Raw genomic sequence first — 19,326 nt, forward strand, 5'->3', positions numbered from 1 at the left:
CTGCATTTCAGAATCAAGATGCCCATCGGCAGAACTGAAGGCTCCCACTAAGCCCGGAGAATGGGACAGTGGCAGCTATGCAATCGCCTTTAATGCAATTGTAGAAGATCACTCCTTGATGATTGTTACGAACCATTCAGAAAGCCCATATCAAAAACAGCGGCTTAGAGGAAGGGTGGTGTCAACTTTACCTTTCACTCACCTTGTGGAGGGGAGGGGGCCGGAGAAGATTGTACATGTTCAGGCTGACATTGGGCATCTGAGTGAAAGACGCTAGCCCACCACAGGCTACTTCCCCAGCACTCCTACTCCTTGTCATGAACTGGCCAGCTCTGCAAATCAAGTAGGCAAGCCAACAGCCAAGCAGGAAATGACTGAATGCAAGCTTGCTCTCTCACGAGCTTGTGGTGTCTCTTTTGTTGATTATTTTAGCAGCAAAGTACGAGACGTGTAAGCTGGAATGTTCACTACAGAGATCAACTTCCACCGGTGTTAAATTACACCCCTCGTTTACTTTCTACCGAAACATCTCTATTTCCTTAAACCCCCCACCCGCTTTCAATATATCCTTCCGTCTTTTTCATTGTCAAGGTAAACTAAATAGCCCTGAAGCACTCGCACACCATACCGTGTTTGTCTTCATGGATCAAATTAAAACCCGTTGTGCTTTATAACAAATTAATACTTAAAAAAAACCTAAACTTTATTTTTGAAGTATATAGAGGAAAATGTTTGTTCAAAAAACTGTTTAGAGATGGAGCTAAGTTCTGGAAGCCCCAAACGCTGCTGAAGTTCAGGGGCAGAAGAGCTGTAAGTGATGCCACGGGGACACCACTGGGCAATGTTTCTTCGTGTAGATTGAAAGTTTCCACACACAAGACTGCCAGCTCTGTCACCCAAAATCTCTCACTGCCTGGCTCCAGGAGCTCCTGAAACTCCAGGCCTCCCTCCATCCTGACATCCCAGTAGGCGACAGCGCGAGAGGTGGAAAAAGCAAGACATTTGACTGCAGTATTTTCTTGCTGAGCCATTTCCAGTAGCCTGAACAATACTCATTAACAGTTCTACCCAAGTCAATCACAGCGTATGCTGCCAGAGCTTCACCATCCCAGTGTGTTTTGGGGGTTTTCTTAAGAGCACTAGCACAGCCAGGTTTATAGGACTGGGACACTCCTACACATCTTGGGTGGCTTCAGTTAATCAGTATTGGAAAAGCTGAGATTTTAACCATTGACAAAGGCATAGTTAAGGGAGAAGGAATATGGGGGTAGGAGGATAAAAGGCAACAAGACCCTCCTGCATGCCACAGACTTTATTCTATAGAGCACCCATCCCATACAACTGTAACGAATGCAACATCCCTGAGCACAGAAAGCCTGTTGCAGCCACACAGCCCCAGAGTACACCAAGTATAGTGCTGGGAGTATTTTATTTTAATACTGAATTAAGAAGCCTCTCCCAGTTAGTGCCAACATTTCAGACATGGAAAGCTGACTCCCACAGAATCATAGGACTGGAAGGGACCTAGAGAGGTCATCTAGTTCAGTCCCCTGCACTTATGGCAGGACTCAGTATTATCTAGACCATTCCTGGCAGGCGTTTGTCTAACCTGCCCTTAAAAATCTCCAATGAAGGAGATTCCACAACCTCCCTGGGCAATTTATTCTAGTGCTTCACCACCCTGACAGCTAGGAATTTTTTTCCTAATGTCCAACCTAAATCTCCCTTGCTGCAATTTAAGCCCCACTGCTTCTTGTCCTATCCTCAGAGGTTAAGAACAACAGTTTTTTCCCCTCCTCCTTGTAACAACCTTTTATGTACTTGAAAACTGTTAAGTCCCCTCTCAGTGTTCTCTTTTCCAAACTAAACAAACCCAATTTTTTCAATCTTCCTTCAACGGTCGAAAAAATTAAGCTCCACGAGGGATTACCTAAGGTGTTTAGGAGCACAAACCCCAGTGTCTTTAAATGAACCTGCATTCCTAAATCCCCTTGATGTTTTTGAAAACTCTCCCCCATCCTCCCAAACTCAGTATTTAGGCACTTACATAAATGGCCTGATTTTCAAAATTGCCAAGCACCCAGCAGGTGTTCAGTGCTTCTGAAAACCAGGGGTCAGACCCTCAGCTGGAGGAAGTTATTCCAAGCATTTATTTAGGTCCCTAAATATTGAGATAGAAGCCTACCTTTAGGGCCAAGATTTTCAAAACTGGGTGTCCAAACTACTGAAGTATACCAGCCCCAGCAGGCCCTCACTGCCATGCTACTGGAGATGAATGGGCAAGGGTGACTCAGAACGGGTACTTGTACCATCTACTGAAATAGAACAAAAGGGTCTGGGATTGTCAAAGGGGCTGAAGGGAGTCCAACACCCAAATCCCATTGGAATTCAAACTCCCTTCAGCCTCTTTGAAAGTCCCAACCAAGAGAATTAACCTTCTAGCTATTCATGGAGTTTCACCTCAGTTACACAACAGCAAAGGATTCCCGGACACGCACACACAAGGGATTATGGAATTAACATTGGTACTCAGAGTAGTAGCAGCACAATAGAACCATGAAAATACATTAAAGAGCATCCACGAAACTGACAACTCCCTTTGCTTTGGAGCTTTGGGTTTGTTTTTAACTCTGAAAAGAGGCATTAAGAAGGGGAAAAGACGACAATACCTGATCCTCCAAACTGCGTGCTCGCTAGCGTCGTGGGTCTGTTTTTTCCATTAGCCACTGGCAGAGGGAACATCTAGAAAAACAGGAAGATGAGAGAGAGGGAGAAAGAAGAGAGATTTCAATACGTTAGCTTTGCCGTGCTGTGGTAAGGGAGGGACGAGAAAGAAATAAAAGTACGGGGAGTGCAGAAATCTTTCCAACTGCTTTCTCAGCTGGTCGATATAGTAGGGAAGAAAGAGAGTGTGTGTTCCAACTCTGAGCTGGTATCTGTCTATTCCCAAGCAAGTAAACTTTTGTGTACACAGACCTTCCAATTTCTTTTTCATGAAAAAGCAGCTTCTGGGATATTTCTCATTTGCACTGGAAAAGAGAGGTTTCCTCTTCCCACCCCTGTGCTTAGGGCTCATTATTTCTTTCCCACATTATTACAGGAGGCAAAAAAATTCTAGGAAGATCACAAGGCCACAAAGTATTTGTTCATTCCCTTATCAATAAATTAGGGTAAAGGACGTAGTACCCACTCTCCATCTAAACAGAGGTTCACCCCACTCCCTCCCACAAATTAAATTACACACGAAGACCTGGTTTATTTCCTCTTCTTTTCCCCCCCTCCTTATTTGGTGCTAACCTAACGTCTTTCTAGGATATAAGATAGCAGCTACCATAGTGACTCGAGCTGGAGAAGACACTGATGACTAAAAGAAAAGGAGGACTTGTGGCACCTTAGAGACTAACCAATTTATTTGAGCATAAGCTTTCGTGAGCTTCAGCTTGCTTCATCGGATGCATTCTGTGGAAAGTGTAGAAGACCTTAGTATATACACACAAAGTAAGATCTTCTAAACTTACCACAGTATGCATCCGATGAAGTGAGCTGTAGCTCACGAAAGCTCATGCTCAAATAAATTGGTTAGTCTCTAAGGTGCCACAAGTACTTCTTTTCTTTTTGCAAATACAGACTAACACGGCTGTTACTCTGAAAACTGATGACTAAGCTACACATTTATTTGCTGCTCACCTTCAGTGCACCACAACCTTATTTACGACTCCAGAAGATTCTCCTCCCTCCTCTTCCCCTAGTCCCTCTTCTTTTGGGGGCCAAATGTGAACATCAAATAGCCATCCACTTTCCCTTTCCACCCAGAGACACTGCACCAGTGTAAATAAGCCAAGGTAGTGGACATTCTGCAAGAATCTGTAGACAGATAAGTCTGATTCCAACATTATGTAACACATGATCAGAAAGATTAATGTGCTTTACAGTATCTGTCATTTTAGCTACCTGTTTGCTACACTGTTACTGGTACAATTTATAGCTAATCTCCCTCTGCCAGAGAGCTTCCTCAAAAATACTGCATACCTAGTCAGCTAACTTGGACAAATATTTTTAAAATAAACTGGGTGGGTTCCAAAAATTTGTTGTTTAAAAATGTATATGCACCTGCCTGCAGCAGAAAAGAAAACATTCATTGAGCTTTGGCCAGTAAAACAACTAGTGGGGAAATGCTTAGTAAATTAACGTTTTTTAATACTAAACTCAGACACTTCCACCATCAAATCATTTACGTTATTTTTAGCTTCATAATGTCTGAATAACTCAAAGTTATAATACTTTAAGGATTAAACAATAACACTTTAAGAAAGAAATGCAGCATTTCATACCCTGACATATTTGATGCTTTCTTGTGACCAGGAAGTGTTCCTTCACACAGTTGTCTGCTCAGCTTTGGTTACTAATCTCAAAAATACAGGAGTATGTGGGGGAGATTTTTCAAAGGCAGAAAGACCAATTAGCCAATCAACTTCCATTGAAAAGCCATGGAATTTGGGTGCCCAACTCCCATACATACTTGTGAAAATATGTATGTATGCGTGTGCAAGCATGGACACATCCAACTAAAAAAATATCTAAACAAAAGGCTCACAAGACACTTAGATTTTCAGTGCTAGTAAAGAAATTCCTTAGAGCAACAGCAATGTTAGTTTATATAGAGTGTTTTTGTAGCCATGCTGGTCCTAGGATATTAGAGAGACAAGGTGGATGAGGTAATATCTTCTAGGTCCAATAAAAGATATTATCTCACCCAGCCTGTCAGTTTAGAGAGAGAGATTTTTAAAATAAGGGATACTAAAATGTTATTGTCAGAAATTCACTTCATTAGCCCAGTAAGACAGCAAGGGACATTGCCTTACTCCCTCCCCTGGAGACAGGAGAAATGTTACTTTAACTGAAATGGTCAGTAATCTTCATTTCTAAGAACTGCAAAGAAGCTCTCTGGGTTGTTTTTTGTTTGTTTTTTTTGGGGTGGGGTGGGGGGGAGCCCTTGAATTTATTGATATCGAGCATCGATTTGTACTTAAGCCACAGTTTGCTTATTTTTCATAAAGCATTTCTGCTTAATTGCTGATGCAGCAACAAAAAACCCACAAGGTTAGAGTGAAAACACCAATGGAGAAAATGTCTAGTTTTGTTCCATTGTGCAATACACATTTTCTCTTCTACTTCTGCAAAAGGGGTCTCCCCCCAGCACCACTATTTCTGGCAATCCCCAACACGCCCACACACTGAACACACATGAATGAGGGATGCCTTCCCACCTCTTACCTTCATCTTCCTTAGTCTGTTTTGAAAGATACTGTCAGTGGGAGTCTGAAGTAACCCTTTCCTGCTCTCATTACCATAGGAATCAAAGAACTATCACTCATCAAAGCAAGCTGAGACTTTAAAGCATCACAACATTTGATAAATAAGGAACCGCACACTAATGTTACTTCAATACGAATTTACAAGCCATATATTATAGATAAAATGCAGGAAATATAATGCTTATACTGTCAACTTCTGTTTTTCCACAGTGAAGTGGGTTTAAAATCACACTGCTATGCTTCAATTAAGGGCATAGCGTAAATCAGATTAAGAGTGTCCTCTGCCTTTGTTAGTTTGTATCACTCAACAGCAAAATCTAAGTTCACCCACCCACTGTGAATTTCCTTTTTATTTTTAAATGTTACTTTAAAAATAAAATATTTAGATGGAAAACACAGTAAGCAATGGAAGGGTCTAAGTATCAAGCTCTTCCAATTTTGTAATCGGTTCATTACTTGTTCTTTGTTGGATTTGAACAACATAGGTTTAATGGTGTTATGTAAAATCCCCCGTCTTAAATTTCTGTATACAGTATTGCACAGATGCCTTCAGGCTCTTTGACAGATGACAACTACTTAAAGGTTATCCCCACAGATATCAGTGTCATTCTTGGATCCAATAAAAAACAAATCCAAACCAAGTGGGGAAAAAAATACAGAGATATATTTTAATGGATGGTTACATCTAAGATACCAGCAACGTTCTAAGAGGTAAGCTTATAAGTTCATTTGTCCAGTCACTTATTTTATATGTGGAGCCCTACCAAATTCAGTCATACGATTTTAAAAATCGTAAATTTCATGATTCAGCTATTTAAATCTGAAATTTCATGGTATTGTAATTGTAGGGGTCCTGACACAAAAAGGAGTTGGGGGGGGGGGGGGTGTCCGCAAGGCTATTGTAGGGGAGGCTGCAGTACTGTTACCATTACTTCTGCACTGCTGCTGTCAGCAGCGCTGCCTTCAGAGCCGAGCAGCGGGAGAGTGGCAGCTGCTTGCCAGGAGCCCAGCTCAGAGCTGCACCCTCAGTCAGCACCCGACACTCTCCGGCCACCCAGTTCTGAAGGCAGCAGTGCAGAAATAAGGGTGGCATGTTAGGGTATTGCCACCCTTGGCAATATATTAACCGTAACAATATATTAATATATTGCCACCCTTACTTCGGCACTGCTGCTGGCAGGGCGCTGCCTTCAGAGCTGGGCACCTGGTCAACAGCCCCCGCTCTCTGGCCACCCAGCTCTGAAATCAGCACAGAAGTAAGGATGTTAACCTTGCGATCCCCCTGCAACTCCCTTTTGGGTCAGGACCCCCAGTTGGAGAAACCCTGGTCTCCCGCATGAAATCTGTAGAGTATAGGGTAAAAGCAAACAAAAGGCCAGATTTCATGGTGGGAGATGAGATTTCACGGTCCGTGACGTGTTTTTCATGGCTGTGAATTTGATAGGGCCCTATTTATATGTTTATTAGCTGACAGATTTCAGTGATTTTACAGCCATTGCAGCCTATGGAGTTAATATATATTTTGAAAAATCAATTAATTTCTTTTAGGAACACTTTACCCAGACTTAATTTATTTTAAGTGAATTTTTCACCTGCTCAGACTATAACAAAGCAGCCATTAGTTATGTAGCTGCTACTCATGCATACTAAGTCCATTAAAAATATTCTATTTACTGCTATTAAAGAGCAATTCATTACGACATAGCAGGCCTTTAGTTCATAAGGTAAGTCTCAAATTAATAAAAAAGTTAAACCTGAAAGCTATTTTGGAGCACATAAAATATCCAACCATTAACTTCTTTTCTATTAGGATGGAATAGAGGGGATTCCACTTAACAAAATTAGCAAAGGCATAAGTGTTGCTTTAAGAAAACCCTCCCAATTAAGGCTTTGTTTGCCTACTTAAATGTAAAGTGAACTTTATTACAATTCTATTCTAAACAAAAAGGAGTTTTTATCATGGAAATGCAGGCACTCTGCCTTCACTACAGTGAGACATATGGCACTGCTTTAACAACACTTAGTGTTTTAACTTTAGGAAGTAGTTGAAGCTAAGTTTTAAGGAGCTCCAGACAAAAAAGTCTATCCATGCAAAACTAGCCAGGTAATTGTTACTCAGCTTTAGGAAGGTTGGACACAACTCTGCCTTGCACACAAAGTTTTACTCCTCATGGGGTGGCTGAATCCATGTGGTTCAGCATTTAATACAGAGTGCTCTCTTCCAGATGGAATTGTTTTTACGGTCTATGGTAAAGTCCTGTCCACACAGCAACTTACGACATATAGTACTTGGTATCCGCACACCATATGGTTAATACTCTATTAACAGTGGCAGCTAACAGCATTTCGCCCTGCCAGAGGCTTAGACTGGCACTCAGCCGCCTCCACATATCTGGTTTGGCACACTTCTGCAGCACAGACAAGACCCCTAACCATGCCTGTGTAATTGTTTGGCTGCTGCTTCTTTGTCCCAGCTCTCATCGCGCTACGACACCCCAGACTACGCCACACCAGAGGCTTGGTTCTTCCGCTGCTCTGCGTGTGCGCCCTCAAGGACTATTTCCCTACTAAGGCATCATGGGATAGCTTCCCAAATTTTCCCAGAATGCCCTGAGACAAGTGCAGTTAGGCAGCATGGAGATCCATGGACACACACAGTTGTGATGGCTGCTTGTCTGAATAAAGCTGGATGGCGTGAACGACAGCAAGTTAAAGTGACAAGCCACAAGCTAGATTACAAAAGTCCTGGCTGTGACTGCAGCCTAACTATGGCTGAAGCCCCTTCTGAAGAGGGCAAGTACATGAAGCCTTAGAAATGCCAAGCCACAAGCTGAACTATCATTAAAATTATAGTCTAATAAGGAAAATTAAATTTAATACTTTGAACCAATACTCAAAATTTTTCTGGGATGCCTTCTCCCAGATTTGTGATTCCCCTTCTGGCCCGCTGCCACGAATGCAGCGGTAAAAGCAAGCTTACAAATTCACTTGTATTTTGAGGCACTGAGCTCAGAGGCATTTGTAAAGAACTCTGATCTGCACACCCCAAAGCAGTTAGTCTACAGGCCTGCGAGTTTGGTCTGGAGTTGTAACTTCAGACCACTTAAATAGACATTACAACACTCTTTGCTTTTCACCGTTTACTGGCAAGTTACTTTGGTAGAAAGCTTTGGATGGGTGTTTTTGCAGTTTAATACATACCTAATTTTCTCTCTTTTTTTTTTTTTTTGTGGTCTAAATCCTTCTCCCCAGGATAGGAGAGTTTACCTTATTTACAGTATTTTTCACAGACTAGGCTGCCCTCATATACACAACCATTAGTGTCAGGACAGAAAATTCACCCAAATGGGTGGCAAACACAGCTCAGAGCTGGTCCAGAAATCGCTTCTTTCCTAGAAAAACAGATTGAAAGCACTGGTCTAAACAGATGCTGCTGAACCACAAAGTCCTGGCCTCAATAGTTTTCACTCCTTTATCCTACTCTGACACAGATCACTGGGACACCTTTTCATTCCTGCTTATTCAGAGATGAAGGAGGGGAAAAAAACCCCAAGAGATCCAGACCATGAGACAAATAAGTTACATTCCAGTTACAAGACATGTGAGCACCCTGCAATACTCCAAAGATTTAACTATGTAACTTCTATACTATGCTTAACAAGTATCAGTACGAACATTATCTACTAGCTAGTGAGTTTTATGTTATTGTAGGTTTTTAAATTCTCATTCTTAGTGGGATATTTATTATTTTTAGAGACCTCTTTAGGCAAAAAAGTATGTTCATGTCTGAGTGCGGATGGACACAACAGGCCCAATTCCAAAACTCACTAACCGATTCCCACTGACTTGACAATGCAGGATCAGGCCTAATTTGTTATGGAGATAACCCATTCCCAGAAACAGAGTTATGCAGGAAACTGTCTCAGGCCCCAATCCTGCAAGCCACAGACCCTGGTGCTCACATGGAGCCCCACTGACATCAAAAGGTCTGCACGCCTGCAGCTACCTATTCAAGTGTCATACGGACACAATGCTCCAAATTCCAGTCTCACACTGGATTGGCTCTGGTACAGTGATTTCAACAGTTACATATTTGCACTAATTTAAGAGAACAGCAATTTTACCCAATTTATTAAATCTTAGCTCCATATCAAAGTCTGGGCCCAGGGAGAGTTTTAGAATACAAAAGGGAAATGTGTTATTATAATGGCCCCAAACAATTACAGGAGTTGCAAATAAGGATATTTTCAAATTTGCTATAAACTAAGTTGCAAATAGTGGTTGGGAATTTTTTGGAAAGGAAGGAAGAGAAATAAGAAACTGTCCAATCTTGAACTAGATTATGGATATTGCAGTTCAAAACTTGGATCTCTCATACATACAAGCGAGCAGTGAATTCCAGTACACCTGCCAAAGGGAACAGAGACCTCTAAAGTGAGGGAGAAAAGAAGTTGCTCACCCTTCCCCAATGAACCCTGAACATATTTGTATTTTTGAGGTATAGCGTCGTCACAGCTCCCCTAGCAACTGTAAAAGATATTACCGTTACTTTTTGATTAGATCAACCTCCCATCAGCTGTAGGTGGCTGAGAGAAGTTCATCTTGTCCCACCACCGTGGGAATTCTCGTACAGGTTAAGAAGAGAACACGTCATAAGACTACATGTGGATACATAGGATGCCTGTGCAATTTGGAGCTTCTTACTGATTTCTTAGAATAGAGCTAACTTGCAGCAGTTTTCTTATCTATGTTGTATCTTTGTGCTGGGATCCAGAAGAGATGCAGTGTGTTAACACAGATTATAAAGGAAATAAGGGGCAAGGAATTGTGACCATGCTCCCTTGTTTTGTACCCCAACAGGAAGAAAAATCAACACAAAGGCATCACTGACAAATAACTAAGTATACCCAGAACAACCCAGAAGAATAAGGTCTTCATTGCTATTTAACGGTTATTCCTTTCCGTGGAGCTGTGTTTTTCCAATTTGTATGGTAGGTTTGCTTATCTACAAAGCAAGACATGCCATGTGTCATTAGGGTACAGCACATGACAGAGGAACCAAGCTGGAGTTCGCGTTCAAAACAGTAACTTTTTCTTTCCACAGGTCACCCACCAATTACCATCAAACATCACATATAGGCCCTGATCCTGCAAACACTTACACATGCACTTGTCTTTACACACCTGAGCAGTACCACTAACTTCAGTGGCACAATTCCCATGTGTAAAGCTAAGCATATTTGTGTATTTACAGGGTTGCAGCCTTTGTTTGCTACTACTAAAAGTGACCCCAAAAGAGCACGTACATTCTCTGGGTAACTTCTTAGCCACGATTACTTTATTTTTAATGACCACCTCAAAATTTTACTGTAGAGCTTTGAGGAGTTTTTTGGGCGAGGAATAGGGGTACAGGAGTACATAATCTCTGTGAAAATATATATAGAACTGCTCCACAAAATTGCAAACTGACATAGAATAATCTGGAAGAACACGTATTTAACAATTTGGATCTGGGAACAGGAAAAACACAGCCTGATGAATTAACTGTTAAGCAAAGTCACATCCTTGCATCAGTTACATAGCCAAAGCTTCAGAAGTCATATCCAGCACATTTTGCTATGAGCATTTAAACAGAACAGACTAATGTTTTCTGCTTCCACAGAACTTCCCCACCCAAAGATCACCATGTGCTCACTGCAAGGAAAGTCTTTACTCCGTGCTGACCAGGGTCCCCCATTGCTTAACTTGAAGGGGGAAAAGAAAAAGAAAAAAGAACCAAGCTGCAGTGCACAAAACGTATCTGAAACCCATCATCTCCAATTTACCTCACTTTTCAGGCTCACATTCTCCCCCGCCCATTCTTCTAGATCTCAGGAACACTGGAAACAAATGAAGCTACTGTCCCTTTAAAGGCCCCCCTCAAAGGAGCTTGCTTACCATACTGAAGTCCAGCAGGTCACTGAGTTCTTTGTCTGTCCCAACTGCAGCCATTCTCTGCTGCTGCTGATTCATACTCCCACAGACTCAACAGTGGCAGTCCTAAAGAAAACCATGGGGGAGGGGAAGAGATATTTTAATGACTAGAGCAAACTACCCACCCCACTGATGAATATTTAAAAAAAAAAAATCCCTTGCAAATGCCCAGCTTCCAACTTCTGCACCTCAGAACACAGTGAAAGTCCTCACATGGCACCCAGAGGCAGGAACAAGCCTTCTATTGACCAGACACACTTGTATGTTTGTTTTTTGCTGCCAATTCCACTAATTCAGACCAATTCTGTTGCTCCTGGCATGCAGCAAATGAAAAAAAAAAGTCAACTCATTTATCAAAGGGTTCAGGCAAGTTATCATTCAGGCTCTTGGCAGGTTTGGGCTTTTTACCCCTTCTGTTTGTGGGAGTTCCCCTCCCACTTGTTTTTGTCTATTTCTCTTTAAAGTTTAAAAAGGGCCTGATTTCATGCCCTCCCCCATTCCAGGGTGCAGAGCTCCCATTTTATTTTGATTGGAGCTATGGCTGCTTGGCAACTCTGAAAATCTAGCCCTTAGGTAACAAGAATTACCTACCAAAAAGGCAATAAACTCCCCACAAAAGATGGAGAAAATAAAGTTAAATAATAATTATTTTCACCTTCAAAGAGGTTTCCAAAAATAAAACCCTTAAAACAATCTTGCAAAGTAGGTAAATACTGTTCTGACCAATTTTACAGATTGTTTTTTAAAGGAAGATAGCCAGAGAGATCAAACCCATCATGTCAGGAAAATATTTCTTCAGGAGTAGAAATGGAGGCAGGGGATGGGATAAAGAATTCACTCTTCTTCCTCTTTAAAACTCAGTTATAGCTATCAAGTGCAGCTAGACAATAATTTAACTCATTCATCACAAGTTTAATATTTTTATACACATACAAAACTCTGTATTCCAAAATATTCCGAGGAAGCACTGGCTCATCCATTACATTTCTGTGAGGTTTAAAAAATAAATATGCTGAAATCGATCCAGCACATACAAGACCTCTGCCACTATTAAAAAAAAAGCCAAGGGATTTTTGTTTTTTTAAAACCTGTCTTTGTGTCATCAGTGCATCCGGCAATTATTTTTAAAGCAACTTTGAAAAACATTATTCTCCCTTTCCCTCTGCCCAGTGGGTACTGAAAGAACAGCCCTCCTCAGGCAAGGAGTCCCCAGAGAAGCAAGTCAAAAGCAAGACCTGGAGGGCTGGGTGTGAAGGGGTCCTGCTCAACCAAACCCCAAAACCCAACTCTCACCTAAGAAGCTCCAGACAACTGCAATTCTCCGAGGGGGCTGGGAGCAACAGACAGGGTTTTATTAAGTTCGCAGAGGCAATTTATACAATATGCCCACCAAAAAAAATGAAATCTGTACTTTTAACACCCTCCTAGCCTTTAAAAAAAAAAAGCCAGTGTCCTGTAAAGCAAAAGCCCTGCCCTGATCATGTAACAGAGGGAAGGTTGGGGCTGTTTTTGTTTGCTTTGGTTTTGTTTTAAAAAAAAACAACACAACAAAACTTGAATGTGTGAGAACGACCAAAAGTGTGCATCGTGCAAAACGTTTTTAATGGCTTTTTCAGGGCTGAGCCATGAGCGTTGGGGGAAGGGAAGAGGGGCTAACAAGTGAACAGGATTCGTGTTTCCCTCCCCCAACCTCCAAGCAGCAGCCAGTGCAAACTGCAGGCGGGCGGCGGGGAGGGAGGGGGGGGGGGCCCTCTGCCTTTGAAGCAAATGGAGCTGCTGGAGAGTGTTATTTTTCAATCTGAAATCATTCACAGCAGTTTTCCCGCTGCATGCCAGCGGAGAAGCCCTTTTCCCGAGTTAACACACAGCAGATGTTCCCCTATTACCCCTCGCCCCACGCACTTCAACCTGAGACTTTCCGAGTTTCTTCCACCAGAGCCGAGGTGCACCTTATTGCCTTTGGACAAAGGCTCCTCCACCCCCACCTCTCGCTCCTCTCCTCCCCCACCCCCCTCCCTCCCTCCCTCCCCAAAAGCGCTTTCCCAAACTCCAGACAGGGCCTACCGAGCGCCTGCTGCTCGCCCGCAATGCAACACGCAGGGACAGCCCGCCCCGGCCCCGGCCCCGGCCCCCCACGCACACGGCCCCCCGGGAGGGCGAGGGCAGAAAGGGGCACGAAGGGGAGAGCCGCCTCCCCCGCCGCGCTTCCAAGCAGAAGTTTGCCAACTACGGGCGCGCGGCAGGAGAAACAAAACCCCGCGGCAGGCAGCGGGGGCCCTGCACGGTCCACAGCGGCCCGTGGAGATGGACCAAAGATTTAATGCGAAGAGTCCCTCTATGCCCCCCCCCCCACACACACACACAACTTTCCCATCGTGGTTTGGGGCGGGAGGGGGAGATCATGTTCTCACTCCAAGCTCTTTAAACTTGGCTGGGAGAGGGGAACAATGAACCTTCTTCCAGCCAGCTGCTCTGCCAGACCCTCCTTTTCACAATACTTCCCCCCCACACCCCCCCGAATTTAAACACGAAAAATGCACAAGAGCCTAGAGAGTTATTCCACTTACTACCCCCCCCCCAAAAAAAAAAAACTTTTATCCTTTGCTAAGTAAACACCCTACAGAGCCAGGAGGAAGTTTGCAGCAGTCCAGCTGGAGGGGAGGGGGGATTGTGGCCACTGGAAAGCAGCCCCCCCCCCACTTCTGCCAGGCCCTTCACTCACCCAGCCACGCTGGGCTGAAGTTCACAACAGCTCTTGAGCGAGGGGGAACAATAAGCCCGTGGGTAGCAGCGGCCTTTAGAGGGGTGTTGTGGGGATGGGATTGGAGAGGAGCCCCCCCCCCGAAGCCAGCTCCACGCACGACCCCCCCTCCCCGCACCCCACATACCCTCCATACAAATCTAGCCTGCAGCCCCAGGATGGGGTCAATCCGCTCCGTGCAACAGCAGCCTGGAAGAGGGGTGTCGTCCCCCCCCCAAACCAAACAGCCCCCTCGACAGGGCCCACGGGGCTTTGTCCCCCCCCCAGAAAAACTCGGCCAGTTGCATCCCGACCAGGGGGACCTGGAAATGGGGCGGGGAAAATGAAGGCAGAAAAAAAAAGGGGGGGGGCAGTGAACTCCCCCCGCCCCAAAACCAGCTTTTCCCGTGTGGCTGCCTAGAAGGATCCGAGACGAAGTTCCAGCAATTCGGGGTGGGGGGGGGGCGCACACACGCTAAGCTCCATGGACACAGACCGGGGGGGGGGGGGGCAGAAAGGAAGCCCCCCCCCCCGGAGCGGAGCCGAAGTTTGCATGAGTCCCGGCGCGTGTGTGGAGCAGGGACAATAAGCTCCATGCAGCAGGGACCCGGGGGGGGGGGAAGAGAAATAGGAAGAGCCCCCCCCCATATACCAACCCTCTAAATCCGCCCCCCCCGGCAGGCGACGCGCCCGCCCCCCCCCCCCCCGAGAAAGGGGGGTTTTGCACTTCGGAGGAGGGGGGGCTCCCTACCGCAGAGGCCGGGGGGGGGGAGGACGCCCCCCCCCACGGCTGAAGTTTGCAGCAGTTCTGCTGGGGGCGGCCGCGCACCAAACTCCCCGCAGCAGGGGCCGGGCGGGGGGGGCCACCCCAAATCCCCCCCCCCCAGGATTTTTACCTGCTCAGGAAGAAGCGCCTCCGAGGGGGGAGGGGAATGGAGCCCCCCCCGGGCGCTGCCGCCGCCGCCGCCGGCGGCCCCCGGACAAAGCGGCTGCTGCCCCCGCGCCGGCTGCCTGGGGCCCGCGGCGCCCCGCTCCCGTCCCGCCCGGAGCCCGCCGCGGGCTCTATTGTTCTCGCCCGGCGGCCGGCGGACGCGCTCGCTCCGCATGGGCCGCGCGGCTCCTAGCGCCGCTGCCGCTGCTGCTGCTGCTGCCGCCGGCTCCTCATCGTCCCCCCGCGGCGCGGGCGGCTGCTGGCGCTGGGGCGGCCGCGGACCTGGGAGCCCCCCCGCCCCGCCTGCACATCGGGGCTGCCACTGCTGCTGCCGCTGCGGGTGCGGGTGCCGGGCGCCGCCTCCCCCCCGCCGTATCCTTCCGCCGCGGGCCAGCTGCGCCGCGCGGGGGGGGGCGGGGCGGGGCCGGGCCGGGCCGGGCGAGGGGTAGCCCCGCTGTCACCCCTCCCCCTCCTGCCAACCCCCCCTCCTGCCCCTCCTACCTTCTACCTTCCCACCCCCCCCGCCTTCTATTCCTGCCCCCTCCCCAACCCCCCGCCTCTTCTCTCCTGCCCCCCGCCAACCCCCCCTCCTGCCCCTCCTACCCTGCCAACCCCCCCGCTTTCTATTCCTGCCCCCTCCCCAACCCCCCGCCCCTTCTCTCCTGCCCCCTTCCAACCCCCCCTCCTGCCCCTCCTACCCTGCCAACCCCCCCCGCCTTCTATTCCTGCCCCCTCCCCAAACCCCCCACCCCTTCTCTCCTGCCCCCTTCCAACCCCCCCCTCCTGCCCCTTCTCCCCTGCCCACCCCCCCTCCTGCCCCTACTAACGTCCCCTCCCGCCCCCTATCAAACCCCTCTCCTGCCCCTTCTCTCCTGCCCTCTACCCAACCCCTCCTCCGGCCCCTTGCCCCCCTTCTTCTATTCCTGCCCCCTCCCCCAACCCCCCCTTCTCTCTGCCCGCCACCCCTACCAAATCCCCTCTCCTGCCCCCTGCCAATCCCCCCTCCTGCCCCCTCAAACTCCTCCCCCTTTTCTCCTGCTCCCTTTTTTCTATTCCTGCCCCTACCAACCCCCCCGCCCCTTCTCTCCTGCCCCCTTTCTTCTATTCCTGGCCCCTACCAAACCCCTCCTGCCCCCTCTCTCCTGCCCCCTACCAAACCCCCCTGCCCCTTCTCTCCTGCTCCTTTCTTCTATTCTTGCCCCCACCGAACCCCTCCTGCCCCTTCTCTCTTGCCCCCTTCTATTCCTGCCCCCTGCCAAACCCCTCCTGCCCCTGCCTTCTATTCCTGCCCTCTGCCCCTCCCCCTTCCTCTCCTGCCCTCTGCCCCTCCCCCTTTCTTCTATTCCTGCCCCCTTCCCCCCTCCTGTTCCCCGCCCTTTCCCTCCTGCCCACGTCCTGCCCTTCTCCCCTCTTCCTCTCCTCCTGCCCCTTCTCTCCTGCCCCCTGCCCCCCCTTCTTCTATTCCTGCCCCTTCTCTCCTCCCCCCTTCTATTCCTGCCCCCTGCTCTTTCCCCTTTCGTTTTTTTCCATCTCCTCTCCTGTCTCGCTCTTCTTTCTACTCTGTTCTTTTCCCCGCTTTTCTATCCCTTTTCCTGTCCCTTTCTGTCCTCGCCCCCCCACACCCTCCTGCCCTTTTTCTCTTTCTTTCCTCCCTCCTCTCTAGTTTCCTCTCTTCTTTTTCTCTCTTTCCATTTGCCCGCCATACACGCTTTAGGGTTTGTACAAATTATGCCCCCCCCGCACTCAGAGATGCCCCCCCCGTGGGAGTTTTGTAACTTTTCATTTGTGGGGCAGCAGCTAGGGGAAAGGTGGGGGGTGAGTTGGGGAAAGCGGAGTGTCCCTTGGGGGCAGGGGCAAAGAGAGTGGAGGGGTTGGGGAAATGGGGGGCCGTGAGACGTTGGAAGGAGGAGAGGCTGGGAGGGGTTTGGGGGGCTGCTGAGAGTAGCCACAGGTGAAGGCGGCTGGTTTGGACAGCGGGATTTGGGGGGTGGGGAGGAGCAGACTGAGGGAAGGGATGCTAGGGAGGGGTGAAAGAAGGGGGGGCTGCTGTGGGGGGAAGGGATGGAGGACGGCTGGGGAGGACACTGGGAAAAGCTGGGGGGAAGGGAGGGATGCAGGGGTGGGTGGAGGGAGGGTGGCATGAGGGGGTAAGGATGGGGGAAGGGAGGAGAGGGGGCAGGGATGCAAGGAGGGGGGTTGGGGGAAGGACGGTTGAGGCACTGGACTGGGAGCCAGGAGAGCAGGGCTCAGTGGTTGGCTCTGCTACAGATTTCCTTGGTGGCCCTGGGCCTGTGCCTTGGCCTGGCTGCAGCTCCGTGCCCCTCGCTGGCAGCCACCCTGCCCCTCCAGTGGGGTGTGAGGGGCCCAGATACCAGGGTGATGGGAGCCCAGATACCAGGGTGGGAGGGGGGGAGCACAGGAGCTTGGAGGGGGGGGGGAGCAAAGGGGGCGGGGCTAGGAGGAGCAGAGCGTGGGTGGGTGGGGCTAGAGGAGCAGAGGGGGACTATGTTTCCTGGCGGAGGGGGACGCGGCGCGCAGAGTGCCGGCCAGGCAGGGGGCGGTGGCAGCAACATGACGAAATGGGAGCACCGGGAGATGGAATGATAAGGCCGCAGGGCATCGTCCAACGGGAGGGCCAAGCGGCCGCGAGTGGCAGGCGACTCGGCCAACCAGAGTCCGGCCCCGCCCCCTGCAAGCCCGTCGCTCACAGAGCAGGGAGGCTGGACTGTGCGAAGCCAGAGGCAGCTGCTTTGGGCTTTGCTTTGCGTCTGCCGCCCGCACCCTCCCTGCTCTGCCAGGGGCTCCCCCAGCAGCGGGGTCAGGCGGAGGCCTGGGTGGGTCTGCTGGGGGCCGCCTGGGGGAAGCTAACCTCCTTGCTTTGTTCAGTTAAGAAATGGGGATGTTGCTGCGATTGCAGAGTCCCTTGCACCGTCCTCTGCCGCACCCGGTCTGCAGCGGGGCATGGGCAGCCGAGCCATGCCTGGGGGCGACGGGGGGGGCTCTAGTTTGGGGGGGCGGGAGATAAAGTTAGGTTTGCAGTTTAGTCCTAGAGGCGGGAGGGGCTGAACCCTCCAGTCCCCTGGATCCAGAGCTCTGGGGGAGCCTGGATCATTCCCCTGCAAGGGACATGCTTGGAAGAGACCTGGTGCCTGGCCCAAACCACATGGTTACTTATTTATTTGTATCATGGTAGCACCCTGGGGCCCTAATCCTAGGCCAGGACTCCATTGTGCTTACAGAGAGCACAAAAGGATGGCCTGGATACCAAGATGCTGAAAATCCAAGACAAGAGACGGATGGATAGAGACAGATGGGGGGAGGTTACAACAGTGAATCAAATCACTGGATCCAAACTTTAGGGACGTTCAGAACCAGATCTGAGCTTTGGGGCTGGCCCATCTTTCTTGGGCTGAGGCACCCATCCCCTCCCATAAACTCCTTCACCCTGGCTCTGAATAGTCCCGGACATTGAGGGACCTTGACTGAGCATGTTTGGGACATCCTGTGATGTAGACTGAGATACCTACATTGCACCGGGGGGGCTGGGTGGTTCTGTTAGTCGGGCACCTGGCGCAGTGGGGTCCTGGTCTATGACTGAGGTGCTTATTGCAGTAAAACTAACGATACTTTGAGATATTTCCAATCCCTGTTTTTAACTCGACACCTCTTGATTTCGCTCTCCTTTAATTTCCTGTTTTAACTTTGTAATGATGCTGTAACATTTAACAGGCCTTTGGAGATGCTCTTTGTATCAAAGATGTTGATAAAAAAAATTGCAGTCCTCTTGTTCGATTTGCCACATACTGTGAATGGATGGGCTCTGGAAGGCCATTGCACTCTGACCCAATTTGTTCCTAGACTGTTGTTTTAATAAAATAATTAGGTTTGGGGAGTGGTCTTTATCTTGTGCTTCATCTTTAGCTTATGGGGCTTGAACAGTCAGTAGCTACAGTTGCCCTTTCTGTTCTGGGATGGGAGTTAAAGGGTGAAGTTATGGCTGATGGGACTGGACAAGTTCCACCTGTCAAATCTAGATCTAGGAGTGTGTCTTAGGGCGTCTCTACACACAGAAGTTGCACCAGTGTAACTAAAGGTCTGATGTTAAACTAGTGCACTAGGAGGATGCGACGTTCTTACTGTGGTTTGAACTGACACGATCCAGGTTTAAATCACATGTAAGAATGTCCACACACAAAGAGGAACAGGTTTAACTTTCCTCCTTCGGTTAAGTGGGTGCAAATGTGCGAAGGTCAGCCATTTGTGTGTGTTACCCGCATCTCTCCGAGCAGTTGCTCTCTTCTTGTGATTTTTAGGTCATTCCCCGATGCTCCAGAAGTTGGGAATTCAGTGAATGATTTTAAAGATCA

General features: G+C 48.4%; 1 protein-coding gene across 7 annotated transcripts in view; it reads right to left on the minus strand.

Annotated features, from left to right (window-relative positions):
- TCF3 (transcription factor 3) overlaps positions 1-15,313 on the minus strand; it is a 119,229-nt gene extending 103,916 nt beyond the window's left edge. For 4 of the 7 annotated variants that reach the window (XM_084614845.1, XM_084614844.1, XM_084614843.1 and 1 more), the window contains exons 1-3: positions 14,925-15,313; positions 11,253-11,354; positions 2,670-2,742 (exon numbers count right to left, since the gene is read on the minus strand). In XM_084614845.1, the coding sequence (XP_084470971.1) occupies positions 2,670-2,742; positions 11,253-11,327 (148 nt within the window). In that variant the 5' untranslated portion in view covers positions 11,328-11,354; positions 14,925-15,313. The remainder of the gene's footprint in view (positions 1-2,669; positions 2,743-11,252; positions 11,355-14,924) is intronic. The other 3 variants (XM_084614842.1, XM_084614840.1, XM_084614839.1) reach the window with 3 other exon arrangements.
- Positions 15,314-19,326: the final 4,013 nt, after the last annotated feature.

Source organism: Lepidochelys olivacea (assembly GCF_965140295.1).
Source record: "Lepidochelys olivacea isolate rLepOli2 genome assembly, chromosome: 25".
Lineage (NCBI taxonomy): Eukaryota > Metazoa > Chordata > Testudines > Cheloniidae > Lepidochelys > Lepidochelys olivacea.